Consider the following 18,656-nt stretch of genomic DNA (forward strand, 5'->3'; position numbering starts at 1 on the left):
AAAATATGTTATATCCGAATCGTATCTTGTCGATCAAATACTATTACTCTTGGCGATTTGGAATAATGGATGGTAGATTCTGCATGTCTTTATACAATATATATTTACAATAATTTTTCATGAATAGTCTAATACAAACACATTGTGTGATTTGTGTCGTCCTCTAACATGATCCGGATTAGTCCATATTGAAGTAGAGAGTTGTAACGTAACGCGTTCTATCCTTCGGTAAAGTACCTTCGAGGTCAACACACTATTTTGCTTCCGATCATAATATAAGACACGTAACGACATCGACATCATAAGGGATACCTCACCACAACTAGTAGCACCCAAAACTGGCAAAAAAAACCTCCATCTCGTAAAAGAAAATCCTGGACCATCCTTGTGTGTCTCCTCTTTCTCAGCATCCTTCCAAATTTTCTTGTCCTTCTTGTTGCAATACACGAATCCTAATTAACTTCCCTTGGTACGTAGTTTATTAGAGTTGAAACGTCATTTTCAATGGGCTTCCACATGATAAAATTTCTCAGACCTAAAATCAAAACTCATCAATTTAAATGTAGAACTAGAGTCTAGAATGTAGAATTGAGGCTAGAGCCATGTCTCGTCATTGCTCGGTAACAGACAAACTGCACCCCGAAATGGAAAGTGAGATCTTATAGGTTCCTCCACTACTTCGTCTTCACAAGCATGCTTTTATAAGTTTGAAGAGTTGACTTTTCTCTCAAAAACGCCTATAGGAAGTCAAGAACTATCGATCTCGTGGCTCTTCTCTTCTCTTGTCTCGTCTTCGTCACAACCACTCTGTTTTGTTTTGTATTATGAAACCCTAGAGATATGTAATTAGGAATTTAAATTAACAACCAATCTTATAAATAAATAATTATGATTGTAAGAGAAAATTTATATTACATAAAAAAAAAATACAAATGTATGAGACCTGAGTCTAATAAGATATTTTTTTGCAAAAATAAAAACTTAAAAGGAAAAAAATAATAAAAAAATAAGAGAAAATATAAAGTATCCTTTTTCCCTCTCTGTGTTTGCTTTTGCCTTCCCGAGAGAGAGAGAGAGAAAGATAAGATTTGGCTTTGCATATTCTTCATCTTCTCTCTCGCCGCCCTCAATATGCTCCGATTTGGATTCACCTCTTCCTCTTGATTTCTTCTTCTTCTTCTTCTCTTTTGCTGCGGAGAGAAAAGGAAACAAGAAAGAGACGCGGCGAGGTGATTAGAGGAAGCTATATCCACAACTCTCTCTAGTTGTAATACATCAATTCCCTTTTTCTAATGGACGCAGCGTCGCCGGAAAACGCCGCGGGAACCGATGGTGTGGTTATGGGAGATAATGGGTTTAATGCGGATCCTTTTTTGGTTGAGGCTTTGCAGAACCCTCGCCATCGTCTCACGAGTAAGCTCCCTTCTTTTTTTTTGGGGGTCTTTGTTTGTTTGATTCGTGTCGTAAACTTTAATATCCTGAAATTAGAGCTGATTCTTGTCGCCTGGACAAAAAAAGTTTGGATTTTTTTACTCGGTGGTTTTATCTGAATTTTAGCTTATATCATGGCTAGGGATTTCAAGTAGTTTTTATGGAGATTGTTTGTTTGTTTGATGGGGATTTCGATATGTCTCTACTTGCCTGGATTGATTTTGGGTTTTCAGGCAACTATTAGCTTATCTTCTTAGATTTGTGGTTTTGGAAGAGCCCATTTGCCTTGTATTGTAAAATCACTGTTAATGTTGTTATCAAAGCTGTAGACTTTATTGTATGCGTTTGATTCATACCATAAGGATAGTGATTCATATAGGTTTTGGTTCAGAAGTGTTACCTATTAATATATTTGTGAAAGATCTTGAATCTGATGCTTGTTTGAGTTATTAGTTATATCTTCTTTATCTGCTTTTGCTGATAGTAGCTTGGCTTTTTTGTGTGGTTATCTGGCTTGGTTGGTGGTATCCTGGCTTTTGTGTAGTTTTATATTTCATGAAATGCTCTTTACTCCTCAATTTTGTTTTTCTACTGTACCTAATCCTCTCTTTTTTTTTCTTGTTATGTCAGTTTTGCGGATGGAACTTGATGTTCAAAGGTTCTTGCAGAACCCTGAACAGCAGCAGTTTGAGTTCCAGCATTTTCCTACCTCGTATCTTCGTCTTGCAGCCCATCGTGTTGCTAACCACTATGGACTAGCTACAGCGGTTCTCGACAGTGGTGCAGATGGAAACGAAAACAGAATCCTTGTGACCAAAACAGCAGAGAGCAGATTTCCTGCGGTTCGTTTGTCTGAAATCCCTGTGGCTAAACCATCAGAAAATGGTAAATTTGAGCGCATGAAAGTTTCAATCAAGACTCGGCCTTCTAAAGGATCTGAATTTGGCGCTGGTGAACTAGAAAAGAGATGTGGTCCTCTTAGAAGTGTGGAGGAGAGGAAAGAAGAGTATGAAAGGGCTAGAGAACGGATATTTAGTGGTCTTCCAGGTCTTACTTGTGATGACTCTTCATCTGAAACTCAGGTGTATGGGAGGAATATGAGTCTTAACAGAGATGACAAGCAAGAATCTAAGAATGCTTATGTTGAGGCTGAGAGGAACTTAAGCCTCAGGGAGAGTGGTCCAACATCTCGTGTTGCAGTATTTAGAGACATAGTGAAGGATCGGTTTGACCCTGATTATGACCGCAGACACGAAAGGTGTGTAAAGCAACTGCGAAACTATACTAGCGAAAAGCAACAGTCAGTTTCATACATGATGGTTGATGATAATTGTGTGTGTGAATGCAGGTACATTAGGAGCCTTCCGATGAATCAGAATTTCAATCTACCACCCTTCAACTTTCAGCAAATGCCGACACCATACTACGAAATGGGATTCACTGGATATAACCAAATTCCAAGTACTCCTGCTTCCCTTGGTTTCGGGCCACCTCCAAGCTCTATGACGAGTCCCTATGGCACCACATTTTTAAACCAGGCTTCCAGGGATGCTATGTATATGCAGTGGCCTAATGCAGCTATGTTGTATGCTCATCCGTATGAGCAGTTCATGAATGCTTCTCTTCAGGTAAATAAACATTTGATTTTCCTCTCTTTCTATTATTCTCTTTGAAATTGTGTTCACAGAATGAAAACTCGTGCTGTTTCTCCAGGCACAGTTCTGCAGTCAACAACCAATGAGCTTCGACGATAGGCAGAACCTCTAGGGGCTTGTCTCTCTGTCAATCTTTATCTTTACCAGTATTATTTTTCTAGAACCTAGAAACTGTTGTAACGGAAATTTTGGAGTTGTAATGTCAGAGTTCAGATTAAAGATACCTTTTTGTTCCTTTTTACGATGATCAGATTCTGTCTGTTATGGAAACCAATGAACTACTTTTGTGAGTACTCATCGACATTATCTGTTTTAAAGCGAATAGTTACTTTCATAATGGTGGCTTACTTCAGGTTTGCATTGCAGGAGATAAGAATCAGTCATCCAGATATACATACATCATGCTATTCGTTTTGTTGATTTGTACAAGTCTTTGTGAGACCAACAAAACCAATATATAATATTAATAAACTAAATACGTATGTTAATGATGGAGAATTGCCCAAGTTTGCTGGTTTCAACATTTGTTTACAAACCAATGTGGCGGCGAAGAAACAGTGCAACGGATTTTAATGGTGTCCTGGAAACATGATAGCATCAAAGTGAGTAACTTACAACTTCAAAATAAACTGAACAGACTGGATAGAGATGTTTACCATAGAGGTCGGCTTTTGTTTCCTGATTGTGTAACCTCCTCATCTCTTTGTGGATCTGTATGGACAAGTCTTTGGAATTTTTCAGACAGTGCTTTGTAAGACTGAATCTCTGTTGGTTCGATTTGGCTAATCGCAGCTTTTAAATGTCGCATGCTTATTTCCTCCGTTTCAAGACTCTCCTGATTGATATATAACGATATGAGACACTAGCGAAAAATTTCAGGCGTTCCACTGAAAATAAGGACTGGTAAATTAAAGAAAGAGAGCTTACTTCGAGTGCGGCAATAGCTGCTTCTCTGCATATCAATGATATGTCAGCTCCTGTGTAACCTTTGGTAATGGAAGCAAGTTCCTTTAAACTAATATCAGAGCTGCATGGGATTTTACGCAAATGGATTTTGAGTATTGCTTCACGATCAGCTTCATTAGGAGGTCCAACATATAACAAGCGGTCAAAGCGTCCTGAAACATTATAACATCTTCAGTATAACCAAAAGAATTTTCATTTTTTTTTGTGAAAACCAAAAGAACCTGTGAAAGAAAGGTATTGAGTATTGACCAGGTCTTAGTAGGGCAGAATCGATCTTGTCTGGCCGGTTTGTAGCAGCAATGACGGTAACACCAACTCTTTGATGCAAACCTGATTTCGACATTTAAGCAATCAGGTCCCTGCAATTTGACAACTACATCTAAATATCAATCATAAGGGTGGTAGTTACTAACCATCAAGCTCCACAAGAAGTTGGCTCATAACTCTGTCTGAAACTGAAACTCCATCATTTTCTTTGCCCCTAATGGAGGCAAGACTATCTATCTCATCAAAAAAGATAATGGAAGGGGCATTTGCTCTTGCCTTTGCAAAAAGGGACCTCACAGCCTTCTCTGATTCACCAACCCATTTGCTGAATAGTTCTGGACCTTTGACTGCAAGGAAATTGAGCCCGGCTTCAGAAGCTACTGCACGTGCCATAAGGGTCTTGCTACATCCAGGGGGACCGAACATCAGTATCCCACTTGGTGGCTTTGTACCTATTCTCTTAAATGCGTCCTGATGTTTTTGAGGCCATTCTACTGCTTCCGTTAGTTGATTTTTCACCTCGTTTTGGCCACCAACATCTTCCCAGTTAACTTTAGGGACCTCTAATATCACCTGAGAGTTTCACACCAACAAGAAATTAGACTGAGATAGAGTAAAGTCTAGTTTAACACTGGACCATCTCTAAATAAAACACTATATGTAACAGACATCTGAGTCAAAGAAAATTACCATGACACTGGACCACTGAAAATTTACAGTTCCTATCCTAACCAGAGAATATATGAGGAAGTGACCAAAAAATAAAGCCATTCATGTCGACTGAGTTCTCACCATAACAGTATAATGATATAGATGGTGACATTCATGCAATTTGATATGTGACGTGAATAAAGTGAAGAGATCATCATCTTAAGTAGATCAGAAAACTAGAGACAATGAGTCAGAATGAGGGAAACAATGATACGAAGAGTTGACAGTGGCTCATCATTAAGTCAGCTTAACTTTCTAGGAGGAAATGGTCATACCTCTCGCATGGCACTAGGTCTGATTTTGGTCTTAGCATTTTCAAAATCTTCAAATCCTACACTTAAGGTAGGTTCCCCTTCTTTGCTAAGCATCTGTTCAGAACAAGAGTTGCCACTGTTTTGAATACCATCTGCTACTAGAGAGACTGTCCCATTTAAAACCAATGAATGCTGATCCCCTGAATTAGTGGGTGAAACTGTGATACATGATGATGCAGAATCCGATTCATCAGATGATATGTTTGACATATTTGTCGAGGACTCAGCAACAGGTGCTTCTTCAAGAGGCGAATGGCTAGAGGAGGATCTCTGATCAAGATACCGCCTTAAGCAAACAAAGGCTGCCTCACAACACAGTGCAGACAGATCTGCACCAACAAAACCATGTGTTGCCATAGCAAGCTGTTCAACCTGGATGTCTGAAAGTGAATGATGCATCCCACAGAGAATTGTGTGAAGTATATCGGACCGTTGTGCAGAAGATGGTACACCTAAATTATTAGGAAATATTTAAACACATATTAGGGAGTAAGATCTGAACTATATCGTAAGATGGTCTGCTTTTCACAAGGTCCTCGTCTTACCAATTTCAATTTCCCTGTCTAGTCTTCCCGGCCGTCTAAGGGCGGGCTCAATGCTATCAAGTCTATTGGTTGCAGCAATTACAACAACGCCATCACTCCTACTTATTCCATCCAATAAATTCAGTAACGTAGCTACCATCCTCTGAGACAATTCTTCGCCTCCTTCTTTCCGGGCAGGAGCAATGGCATCCAAGTTATCAATGAACACCTTTATAAGAAACAAAATTCGCACGCAGCTACTAAATTAATATGATAAGATATCTATTGTTGGGGTATCAAGTGAATATCAAAAGAACTCAATAAAATCTAGTATATAAAAAAGAATATAGTGTAAAACTCTAACCACAGCAGGTGTAGCATTGCTAGCAGATCTGAAAACCTCATCTAGAGCTTTCTCACTTTCACCCAAATACTGGCTTATAATCTCAGATCCATTCACAGAGAAAAAGTTGACACCAGAATCACGGGCAAAGGACCGAGCCAAAGATGTTTTCCCTGTGCCTGGAGGTCCATGAATAAGCACTCCCTTTGTAGGTCGCAAACCAAGACTAAAATGATCATGCCAATTATAAACATACAAATATTATAAGTAAAACAGAAATCTAAAAAGGTAGCAGTATTCACAAAAATTAACAACCAGATGGACTTAGCCTTGCTATATGACGATGCTCTTACAACTAGTAAAGCATACATATCAGCAGAATAGCAACAGCTTTCAACAGGAAAAAGTGAATAAATACTCATTTTATTGGCTAGACAATATTCTCAACCTAACAAGTGAGTTCAAATGAGCGCGACAAGGAAAACTTAGGTGGACTACATACAGACTTTTTCTACTTAACATGCATGTTTACTTTTTAGGCTAATACAGAGTCTCTTAAAATATGATCAAATTGCTCAAATTACTGCAATAGTTACCTTGATAAGGAATTCTTTGTGGATGAGGAAACAATTATGTCCCTCAAAATTGTATATTCTTTAGAGAGACCACCTAACTTTGCGAGTTCACATCCTGAATTTTCTCCTTCATTGTCTTCATCAAACTGCAGACCTTGCGCAGATGTTCCAGATGCTAAGTCCAATGTATGATGGAGGTAGACTTTAGTTTCCTGATTTATCATAAAAGCATGATTTCTATTGGACGTATCAGATGGCCTTTTATTAGCTCTTTTGACACAGAATATACAGATTTCTGAGAGAATTGGTACAGCGACGAAATTCCCATAAAGCAGGCTACAAGGGTAAAGCCACGAACTTGCACAAATCTGCAGAAGCCTTTTCGAACTTTCATTGCTCAACACCTCTCGTAAATCAAGTGAACTTTCAGATGAAAACTGCTGTTTGGTACTGAAAACAGGGCCCTCTGTGATTGGTGAAGCCGGAGATTTGGGGCGAGGAGAACTAAACTTTAGCAAGTTTGATGGTGTCTTAGGAGTTGAATTCCCATTTCCGTTCTGCTCGTGAGAACTTTCAAAAGCATTATTAGCTTGTAGTAACATATTCCTGAAGGGAGTCAACTGCAAAGACAACTCTTTGCACGCAAGCAGCGAGAGATGATTAACATCATTACTGAGTGATCCACCATTCCCGTTGAATCGATCACTTAAAGAAGGACCACTAACAGGGTATACAAAAACAGTCCTGCCTGAGACAGGACAACCAAGCCCATAGCATAGATTCAATGAAATACGAACAGCATCCTTCAAAACCTGCAATTCCAAAATACAAAAGAATTTAAATTTTTCTTATAACCAAGAAATAAATATCAGACCGCAAAGGTTACTTCGAATAAGAACCATCTGACCTTTGAAGAAGAGAAAACAGTGGCAAGCACAAAATAGTTCCCTGGTTCATTTGCAATGCTACTATCACAGTCATCTCCATATTCAGCTTTTATCGAGCTGAGAGGGAAGCTTCTCGAAAATTTACTCTCCGGAGAAGCCAGTGATACCTATTTACCATTAGCAATTCGAAGCTTTAGAAAGAATCAAAATTTGCATCCTTCGAAAAAGATTCAATTTTTATTACCGAGACAGTGGAACCAGGGCTGAGAGAAGCAGCGACCATCGAAGTTTCCGATAGCCAAATCTTAGAGCCTCTGATAGACTCTGATGCAACATCGGCTACTCTTCCGATGATTGCAGCATTTCCGAGAAGACAAGGAAACGCAGCTGACGCTTCTTCAATACTTCTCCTAAGTTCTTCTTCGTTGATAGAATCTGTGTCTCGACTCGTTGTTGAAGACGCCGGAGTTTTGGGAGACGCAGGCGGTTCTGAATTGGATAGCCGTGATGGCGTCCTCGACTGCTTCTTCTTCGAAGGCATCTATATAGCTTTTGCTTATCTATTTCACTCCAAAGTAAAGAAAAAAACAAAACTTGTTCCCCAGTGAGTTACAGAACGCCGGCGACACTCGCCGGAGATAGGGAGAGCCTTTCAATTTAGGGTTTAGTTGGTTTTAGAAATTAGTTAAACTAACCAAAGCCCTTTCTTTTGACTGCCCAAGCCCAAGCCCAAGCCCAAGTATATTAGTTTTTTTTTGTGGTAAAAGGTTAAATTTCCAAGTATATAAGTTGCAGCCTTGCAACATCTTGCAAAAAAGCATTAATTTACTCTCCGGATTGATTTTGTTGTTAAATCTTACTATTCGATAAAAAATAAAAAAAAATCTTATTAACATTATTTTATTAATTGATACCTGCACGCATGAGCAAAAAAAAAAAAAAGAGTTTTTTTTATTTATTTATTATTTTGTTCGTTCATATATCATATCTTAAATCATTCTCTTTAACTGGATCTTCCCTCATCCGTGAAAGAATTGCTTTTTGAGACCCGGAAGATGAACGTTGGCAATGTAATGCTTCCAGTCAATGCCTTTGGTATTGAACTCAAACATCTTTCTCTCTTCCATAGACATCTCATGCATCAAACTTGTTGTATTCGTATCGTCAAACCTAGTATAGAATTTGAATTATGGGTTAGTAATCTCATGAATGCTTTATAATATAAATATAAGAACAAGGCCAAGTATGTTGTATTAATTACCGCGCTTGAAAGAACATGTAAGGCTTATATATTCTTGCCATGGACACAAGATAGTTTAGCCTTCTCTTTCCCTTATCGCTCATTGTGGATATATGAGACACTCCTTCTTTTCTTTTCATTTTGTTGGACAAAGAGGAGGTGAAACTCTCTAAGGAACTGTGGTATTTCATTGGCGCTAAATCTATCTCTGTATCTTCCAGTGGAGAGTCACGCAGATGTTGGTAAGAGAGGTCCATCAACTCGCCAAATCGCAGTGGGTTTGCATGAGATGTAGAAGCGACAATGTAAACTTTGAGCTCTGGTACACCACAACCATGCTTTGCCATGGCTGTTATTGCCGCGTTCACAACCATATCAACAGGTGTGATGTCCAACAAAGATTTAGAATCTGCCCAGAATCCAGATATCTGGCCTTTGCCATAGCCAACGATGATTGGATCAACCATTCTGTTTTATACCAAAAAAAAAATTGAATTCAGTACTTAAAACGACAAAATTTCAGTAGTTCCTTGTTTCTAAAAATAACTTTTTAACCTTATTCCTTGGATCCAGCCAGGGAAAGGCTCCTTGTAAGAGCTTTCGATAATACTAGGCCTTATGATCACCACAGGCAAATCTCCTCGATTGCTGTGAATTAGAGTCTCACCCATGGCTTTTGTGAATGTGTAACTGTTTTCCCATCCATAGTGTTGAGCTCTGTTTCTCATAACATAACCACATATTATTTCAGATTTTCGTAGATAAGAAAGTAATTTTTGTTACATATATAAGATAAAAAAAACATAGAAGGTGGTGCAGAAAGTAAAAATTTAGCGATTATTTTCTCACCTTTCAAAACCGAGTTCTTTCAGTTTATTGGTTTCTTCTCTGCCATGGAACTCTCTTACAGCTTCTGAAGCTAGTTTCAGCTCGTATTCGATGTTCAAGTCAGAAGTTATGTTTTCTCCAATACACAAAGGAGTCTCTAGTACTAACCCCTCTTTCTTTCCAGTCACGTAAGCTATGTATCCAAAAAAAAAAAAAAAAAAAAATCAGTTTCTGAAAGTTTTCTGCAAACACCTTAATCTCTGCCAAAACAACAAATTAAGAAGAAAAAAAACTCATACCAGTTGAAAAATGGAGAAAAAGTTTTAACTTCTTGCATTCTTTTCCGAAGCTTAAGAGCCTATTAGGTCCAAGAGCATTGACACTTAGGGCAGAGTCGTATCTGTTTCGGTTTGTTTGGATTAAAAGCAAAGTCATCAATGAATTACTACAGTTAATTTGCAAGCAGTGAATAATCGAGCAAGAAGAAACAGAGGAAACACCTGTCGTCGAATGTTGTACGACCACCACAACTGATAATGACATCAATCTCCTCACTAATCATGTCTGCTATTTCAGGTTCGATCCCTAGATTGGCTTCTCCAATGTCTCCAATTACTGGAATCAACTTGCTCTTCATGAAAGCTTCATAAGACCTCCCGTGCATTTGCTTCAGAAGCATGAACAGATCTGAGCTTATGATCTGTTTGAAAAATGAAAAAAGGGTACAGAATGTGATAAGGAACCAAAATTAAAATGGTTGAGAATGGAAATATGTAAAACAGACCTCATCGTAGAGTCTCTTGTTTGCTGATTCTTGATCCTTGGATCTCATCAGAAGGAAGATCTTCCCAATCTCAGGACTTTCCCTCAACAATTTCTCAATCAACACTGCAACGAACAATTTTTCAACCTGAAAATAAGTTTACTTGGATAAGAAGAAAACTCTAATTTAGTGTTTTTTACTTACCTTTGGCAAGAAACCCTGTTGCACCAGTAACGAGATAGCTTTTTCCTCTTAAGAAACGGATGATTCCAATTACGTCACTGTTAGGACCTGATTCTGCCTTGGGTTTCATTGACGACGTCGCAGCTTTCAAAGTTTGGACTCTAGGGGTAGTAGTAGTCTGCGACCAACAACGAGCCAAGTAGCGGTTAGGTTTGCCGGTAAAATAGGAGAAGAAGCTGACACCATTCAATTTGACGGCGTTGCTCGTGGCGAGGAGATTACTGGTTGCCATTTTTAGCCACCAATAAATATAATTAACGAAAGGAAAGATTTTAAGAAAAAAACTAAAACTAAGTTGGTTTTGATAAGGGCTTTTGTGGGAGACTAGGAGTGTATATATAGGGAAAGTTACTTAGACCATCTGTATTCTTCATCCTCCTATGGAGTCTTTAACATAAATTAACAATTAAATTTGAAGACAGTACTCTATTTAAAGTAGGATAACATATATTTGGTTTATTCTGATTCTTTATTTTAAATAATTTAAAACTTTTAAAAAGTTAAAATATCATAATTAAATCAGATGGGATACGAATAAAACATTATTTTATTATTTTATTAATATTGTTAATATTAAAGTAATAAATAAATCTAATTAAGGATTGAAAATTGTAGGTATTATTAATACGGGTAGGTTTAATCAATTTAGTACTATTGTTGGGACTTCGGAGGACAGGCGACCTAAATAAGGGTTTGGGGACCCACAAAATTTTGTTTTTTTTTGTTTTTTTTTTTGTTAATTAAGATTCATTTAAGTTTAAGACTAAATGATACAAGTATATGAAAAAAATGCTCAATTTTGTAAAAAGAAAAAAAAAACTTGTTCAAAAAAATTAGATTTAGTATGAATTTAGGTCAGAAATTGTAAACTTTAGTATAATTTCATACGCTCTAAGTCTATTACTGTTTCTTCCATTGGAGAGTCACGAAGATGTTGATGAGAGAGGTCCATCAATTCACCAACTCGCATGGGATTCGAATGAGATGAAGAAGTGACATTGTAAACTTTAAGCTCTGAGACACCACAACCGTGCTTTACCATGGCGAGAAGCCTAGACACAACAATTACTACAATCTATACCCGATCAAAATCAGTTTGTTACAATGAGCTTCGACAATTGTGAGAGAATTTACCATAGTCATGTTTTCACTATATCTGAAAGGTGAAAGGTCATATATATTTTCACTATATTTTCCATTATTAATCTTATTAGTCTAATTTACCATAGTCATGTTTTTTAGTGGTGGGACTCCTAACTCAGTGGCGGACCCACGTTGAGGTTGTGGTGGCTGCCCCCATTAAGTATACAAATACCTAAAAGTTTTATATTATGCAAAGTAAGATAAGTGGTAAAGTTTATCCCTAAAATGCTTAAAGGAGGAGAGGATTCGACTTTACCTAAGAGCAATCTGCAGCCATGAATATTTTTTACTAGGTCTGCCTCTGTCCTAACTTATCTATTTAGATGATCTTGGATATTTAAAAGTTAAGCCTATTGTTATTGTCACTGGTGTCAACCAAAACAATCTTTGTGGTATGTTTAGATTTTTAAAACAATCTTTGTGGTACGTTTAGATTTTTAAAACAATCTTTGTGGTACGTTTAGTTATTAATACGGGTACGTTTCTAGCAATGTGAAAGCGAAAAATTAAAAATTTAAACAAAAGCTGTCTTGTTTAATCAATTGAGTACTACTGTTCGGAGGCAGGCGACCTAAACCACGGCTTGGGGTCCCACAAAACTTTGTTTTTTGGTTTTTTTTTTTAATTAAGATTCATCTAAGTTAAGAGTAAATGATACAAGTATATGAAAAAATGCTCAATTTTGTAAAAAGAAAAAAAAAACTTGTCCAAAAAGTTAGATTTTACTATGAATTTGGATCCAAAATTTTAAACATTTAGTATAAATCTACTATGAACTGTCCTATAATTTTTTCTTTAATATATAAGGAGGAAAAAAAAAGAATTTGCTTTAAAGTCTCTAAGCAGCGATTGTGTTTAAAATCTATAGTTACCAACAACAAGAGTAACTGAAAGCTTTTCATTTGATTGTTATATAGAGAAAATTACCTAAGAAGTAAGAATTAATACGGTTAGGTTATATGGTTGGACCTTGTCCATTGACATTTACTATTGTGTACCGGAGCTATTAATTCAAAAAGACTAAGAGGGACTGTCGACCCAAAGAAAAAGTGTAAGAGTACACATATGGATCGGTTTTGACAAGAAGCTTTCCTTGTAATGAACGGAACATATTAAATATATACAATCAAACTAACAAAAGCGCTTAAAAGTGAACGAACCACTGTGTTTGAGGCTTTGAGTAGTTGATGTGCTTTATAATACTGATGAACATAATTTTGTGAACGTATCTTTCTAAGGAGATGGAATAATGTTTGGTTAATACTCAAAATACAGAGCAATATGGTAAACATAAATGCAAGCCTAGAAAGCGATATTTATAATCGTTAATTATACTCAAAATCCAAATGTACATTTTTGTAGCTTTAGAATCCCTAAATATCAAAGGTTCTCTACACTAAAAAGAATCTCTCAGATGTCTCGCAAAGAAAAAGGTTCTCGATGGCTTTAATCGAATCATATAATGCCTTCAACAAACCAGGATGAATTAAGTAAATCGCGTGCCTTCTTCTCAATACCTATGTTTACATTGCTTTGGAACATCACAGTGCTACTCAACTGGTATAAATATTGTTCAGTTGTGTTGAAGTACCGGGTGACTTATTAGATTAGATGAATGCTGTTGTCACAGCAGTGTTGTGGTAGTTGGGAGTTTATGGAAACGAACTTTCGTGTTCATAAATGTTATTCCTATTGACTTGCCCTCAACAAATTTTCAATCATCAACACTGCAACTAACAATTTATCAACCCGATAAATCAGTTTACGTAGATACGAAAACAGGGATTGCTCGATTGTGTTTGTGTATTGACAAGGAATGTGAATGTGAGAGTTGTACTTTGCTATTAGCTAACTATAGAAATAGAATATCACTTCTTGATTACATAAGATATACATATTCATTCATACATACCGAAGTTTAAAGGGACAATAAACAAAACAAATCAAGAAAATACATATAAAAGAAGATCAATTCAGAACTTTATACAGTATAACTTACTCATATAACTCGCATCTTAAACCCTAGTTAATTGATATATCCATGTACCAAATTTTAATGTTTTTTCTATTTCTTTGGTGGTTAAAATTATGTATCGAATTCATAATTTTATATAATCTACTCGATGAAACCCTAATTTTAGTCACATAGAATCGATGCTTCCAAAGTCATTCACATTGTAAAACCCATTCGAGAAAAACCCAGAAAAACCTGCCGACAGCTGTGGTAAAAACATCTCTTCCCCAACCAACGGCTCATAACAATCACCGACTCTACCATCGAACAGCTCCTGATGATGGAGAACACGTGGCGTCAGATCCTCCGGCGTAGAGACCGCGCACGGTGGCGGAGAAGGGTTGTGGTCGGAGGAGGATGGGGAGTCGTAATGGACTCCGGTTGAAGATCTACCGCGTCTTGGCCAGTCAGCTCTTGAACAAGCTCTCTAAACTTGGAAGCACAAGTCTGGACTCTCATGGGGTTTGAGATGTAACGGACTTTGATGGGTTTGTTCGTCTTCTTCTTATGCTTTGGTGATTTTCTTGAAACAAGAGATGGGTTTCTCTGTTCTAAGCTTGTGGTGGTAAGAAACGTCGATGATGATGACTCCATATGAGAGGATTCAGACAGATGTTTATGTGTTTTTGTTTTGTTTTTTTTTTTTTTTTTTGTTAATTTTTCAAGCTTCGACAGAGCTTTATATAATGTTGTCTTTTTTGCATTTGTTTGGANTTTTTTTTTTTCAGTTAATTTTTCAAGCTTCGACAGAGCTTTATATAATGTTGTCTTTTTTGCATTTGTTTGGAAGGTGAGAGGAAATTAATAGGAAAGGGAGGTTGCAGATGAAAGGAAACAAAACGTATTGAATGACGGCGCGTGTGCCTCACCTGTTTTCTGATAGGTGGGATGACTCGAAATATCTAACTTTTTAGGGAGTGTAACGTGCATCTCACTCGAGGAAATGGTCGCGTGGTGAGAAAAAAAGATAAGAAAGGTTTTAAGTGGTGATCAAGGCGAGAGAGCCGGCGGCTGCGCTCATATGGTGGAGATGATGGAGCTATTCGTTGATCCTCGTCCACATGAATACCACTCTCAATCAAAAAAAATATATATAACGTCATATATTACATCAACATTACTCTTACGAGATTACGTCACTAGAAACTAGTCATGATATATGGAAATAACCTTTTTGAAATATGAGAAAAGTCGCATATGTTTTATGTTTCCTTAATACGAAAAAGTTCGAAGTCAATTTTGTAAGTTTGGTTTCCTTAATTGAGTTTGGTTTCGTGTTCAGTTGTTGGTTATGTTGTTCAATTGAATCTATTCAGTGTTAACTAAATTTTTTAATCGTAAGTGATTTTGAGATGAACTTTCACTTTTCCACTTCAAATGATCGATCTATTTAGCCTAGCACAAACGTCGTTGAGCCGTTGGGGGTACATATTTCCTACGTGTTAGTTTGGTCTTTAATAATATTCAAACAGATTGGAGAATACATATCATCATAACTCTTACGAGATTACGTCACAAAAATTGGTCATGCTAAATGGAAAAGAATATTTCTAAAAATGAGAAAAGTCGCATATGTTTTTGTAAATATGTTCGAAGTCAATTTTTTTTTTAACAGAATAAGTGAGTATGCTTTTGTGTTCAGTTGTTGCTTAAGCGATTCTAAGATGCACTCACTTTAAATGGTATATTAGCACAAACCATTAAAGTTTCAACGTTTTCATCTTATAAATTACACAGTTGTGTGTTTTTTTTTGGGGTCAAACTATGTATATACAGTAAATGAAAACTGTACTAATATATATATAGCCAACAAACAAAAAACAGTACAATAATTTAAGAGAGAAAAAAAAAGAGAATAGTAGTTAATTATGGTAAGGATTAAGAAAGGAATGGGGAGATGAGGGGTCCAGGTTGGCAAGTGGGGGGAAGAAAGCAAGTAGCATGCATCAGTGTGGTCTCACTGTCACTCTGTTTAATCTTTCTTCTCCTAATTAGAGAACAAGTCTTTTTCTTTTTCTCCAAAGATGAGTGATTAATGCTTAATTGACGTGTAATTTACGGCGGAATTAAAAAAAAAAGTCAATACACCTAGTAGTATTTTATTTACGATTTACGATAAGACAAAAAAAGGGAGTTATCAAATGCTTATTTAGTTAGTTGATAGTATGATTTAGAACAAGAGGATATGATAAAAAAAAAGAAGAAGATTAAAAGCATCCTTTTAAAGATCTTCAAACAAAAAAAATTCAAAGAAAGTCAAGTCACGTGTAACGTAGACGGTAGACCCCTCTTTCCCAGTTCTCCTGACAAATTCATTTAATATTTCCACTTTTATCTTTTTCTCGAATAAAATTTATCAATAATACACCTAGTAGTATTTTATTTACGATTTACGATAAGACAAAAAAAGGGAGTTATCAAATGCTTATTTAGTTAGTTGATAGTATGATTTAGAACAAGAGGATATGATAAAAAAAAAGAAGAAGATTAAAAGCATCCTTTTAAAGATCTTCAAACAAAAAAAATTCAAAGAAAGTCAAGTCACGTGTAACGTAGACGGTAGACCCCTCTTTCCCAGTTCTCCTGACAAATTCATTTAATATTTCCACTTTTATCTTTTTCTCGAATAAAATTTATCAATAATACACCTAGTAGTATTTTATTTACGATTTACGATAAGACAAAAAAAGGGAGTTATCAAATGCTTATTTAGTTAGTTGATAGTATGATTTAGAACAAGAGGATATGATAAAAAAAAAGAAGAAGATTAAAAACATCCTTTTAAAGATCTTCAAACAAAAAAAATTCAAAGAAAGTCAAGTCACGTGTAACGTAGACGGTAGACCCCTCTTTCCCAGTTCTCCTGACAAATTCATTTAATATTTCCACTTTTATCTTTTTCTCGAATAAAATTTATCAATAATATCATCTTGAATGGTTTTTCTGAACTTCTATAATATAAATAAGTTTTACTTCAATGATCATCTATTCTCACTTCTAAAATAGAGATTATTATTTTTTTTCTCTATATATAAAGGAATTTCTATAAAAAAAATAGAGTTACTTTATAAATAAAAGAAAAAAATAACAATCTCTATTTTAAAGGTGAAAATAAAACTCCCATAAATTCATCTCTATTATAAAGTTCCTCCATTATAGAAATAAAAATAAAGGACCATTGGAGATGCTCTAAGTACCCAATACCCACACGATTACTAATTATCATACAACCTTACATTTTTTTAAAGATTTGCAGTTGAAAAGAAATCATGTATTTCAAACCTCAGATATATTATGATATTAAGATTTAAACCTCAAATACATTTTTTAAATCTGTTATTCATATTACAGATAACATAAACATGATTTGCATTTTTTCAACTGCAAATCTTTTCAAAAAAGAAAGAAAAACAAAAATCATAATCATTTCAATTGCAGGAGACTCAAGCTCAAGCGCGATTCTATTTTTTCATTGCCTTTTTCTGTAAGAAATTGGAGGGTTGTAAAAAGGAAAAATAAAAAGAAAGAAAAAAATTTAAAAATATTATTATACGTGTCGGAAACTTGGTGATCAGTGAGCACATGGGTTGACTTCCAAGTAAACGGATTCAAACGACTTTTGCTTCCTTGTGGAAAAAGAAGGGGTTTGTTTAACTTTGTTTTTTTTTCGGCCCTTATAGTCGATATGTGTAATTTGATTATATATGATCAATAGGCATGAAAAACAAGAGAATCATGTCCACATTCAACGTAGACAATAATTAGAACGTTGCAGAAACTAGTAGAACGAAGTTGATTTTTTTAAAAAGTAGCAACGTCGTACTAAGTTTCGTATACCATCAATATCATGTATACGCGATGATTATGACGAATGCAAAATTTATAGCTGTTGATATGGGCTAGGTTTTAGTCTCTTATACATATCTCTATCAAAAAGGAACATGGCCACACAAACACAGCAATTTTTTTTTTTTGTATTATCATAAACAATTAGATCTTATCTATTTCACAACGATCAAGTTTTACTAAAATGCATGGAAGCAAACTATATAAAAATTCAAACCCAAAACTTCATAAATTTTCATCTTTTTCTCCTAAAAAAAGATTTAATATATAACTCTAATTTTTTATATTTTTTTAAAACGGAGAGAAAACTAGTCATCTACATATATAGATTACATTCAATATTCACCAACTTAATTTAAACATATACTTAACAACATTAATTCAATAACATAGTTTCAAGGAATATTATTTAGGATTCGAATGATTACATTAGTTGAAGGGGACAAATCCGTTTGTAGATTAGACCATTTTTTGTAGAATAAAAAAGAAAAAATTCCGTCATGAAACCAACTACATACCGATTGCGGCAGTTTGTCATTCATCCTAAAAATATTGGATGCAGTAAACTACTAATTGATTAGTCTGATTTATCCGCAACATTGATTCAAAGTCTTACTGTTTGTTTATTCACTGGCGGAACTAAACTCACTTTGGATTAAAATTGAGGTCTGCGCCGATCCTGCATCATTTTCATAGGTCTCGCGAGTCCTTTATTATATACAGTAAGACGTTTTTTTTTTTTTTTTTGCAAGAAAAATTCTTATCATAAAAGAACATGGTCCAGCAAAAATTCAAGTCATATAATTAACAAAATACTCCCATTTAGTTGGCAATGACATTTGGACACACACGCCAATGATAGATGGACAAATGTGTTATCATGAAGAGATGGCAATTTATTGCTGA

At 35.7% G+C, this 18,656-nt stretch overlaps 4 protein-coding genes across 4 annotated transcripts; 1 reads left to right on the top strand and 3 right to left on the bottom strand.

Annotated features, from left to right (window-relative positions):
• On the top strand, positions 1,039–3,369 carry LOC104781565 (R3H domain-containing protein 1). Its single transcript, XM_010506272.2, has 4 exons — positions 1,039–1,413; positions 2,062–2,689; positions 2,780–3,059; positions 3,145–3,369. The coding sequence occupies exons 1-4, from the start codon at positions 1,293–1,295 to the stop codon at positions 3,196–3,198; spliced, it is 1,083 nt and encodes a 360-aa protein (XP_010504574.1). The 5' UTR covers positions 1,039–1,292; the 3' UTR covers positions 3,199–3,369.
• On the bottom strand, positions 3,569–8,316 carry LOC104781566 (calmodulin-interacting protein 111-like). Its single transcript, XM_010506273.1, has 11 exons — positions 7,918–8,316; positions 7,694–7,840; positions 6,808–7,598; positions 6,233–6,437; positions 5,890–6,097; positions 5,306–5,796; positions 4,466–4,892; positions 4,302–4,382; positions 4,014–4,204; positions 3,743–3,921; positions 3,569–3,666 (listed from the first exon to the last, which is right to left on the bottom strand). Exons 1-11 carry the CDS (start codon positions 8,212–8,214, stop codon positions 3,615–3,617), a joined length of 3,069 nt encoding a protein of 1,022 aa, XP_010504575.1. The 5' UTR covers positions 8,215–8,316; the 3' UTR covers positions 3,569–3,614.
• LOC104781567 (fatty acyl-CoA reductase 6, chloroplastic-like) lies at positions 8,607–11,036 on the bottom strand. The gene is made up of 8 exons (XM_010506275.2): positions 10,709–11,036; positions 10,526–10,629; positions 10,242–10,441; positions 10,041–10,141; positions 9,763–9,934; positions 9,469–9,630; positions 8,935–9,381; positions 8,607–8,843 (listed from the first exon to the last, which is right to left on the bottom strand). Exons 1-8 carry the CDS (start codon positions 10,977–10,979, stop codon positions 8,693–8,695), a joined length of 1,608 nt encoding a protein of 535 aa, XP_010504577.1. The 5' UTR covers positions 10,980–11,036; the 3' UTR covers positions 8,607–8,692.
• LOC104781568 (sigma factor binding protein 1, chloroplastic-like) lies at positions 13,710–14,575 on the bottom strand. The gene is given in 2 exon segments (XM_010506276.1): positions 13,710–14,268; positions 14,271–14,575. Coding segments are annotated over 2 exon segments (465 nt in total). The 5' UTR covers positions 14,499–14,575; the 3' UTR covers positions 13,710–14,031.

This window comes from Camelina sativa, chromosome 4 (assembly GCF_000633955.1).
Source record: "Camelina sativa cultivar DH55 chromosome 4, Cs, whole genome shotgun sequence".
Classification (NCBI taxonomy): Eukaryota; Viridiplantae; Streptophyta; class Magnoliopsida; order Brassicales; family Brassicaceae; genus Camelina; species Camelina sativa.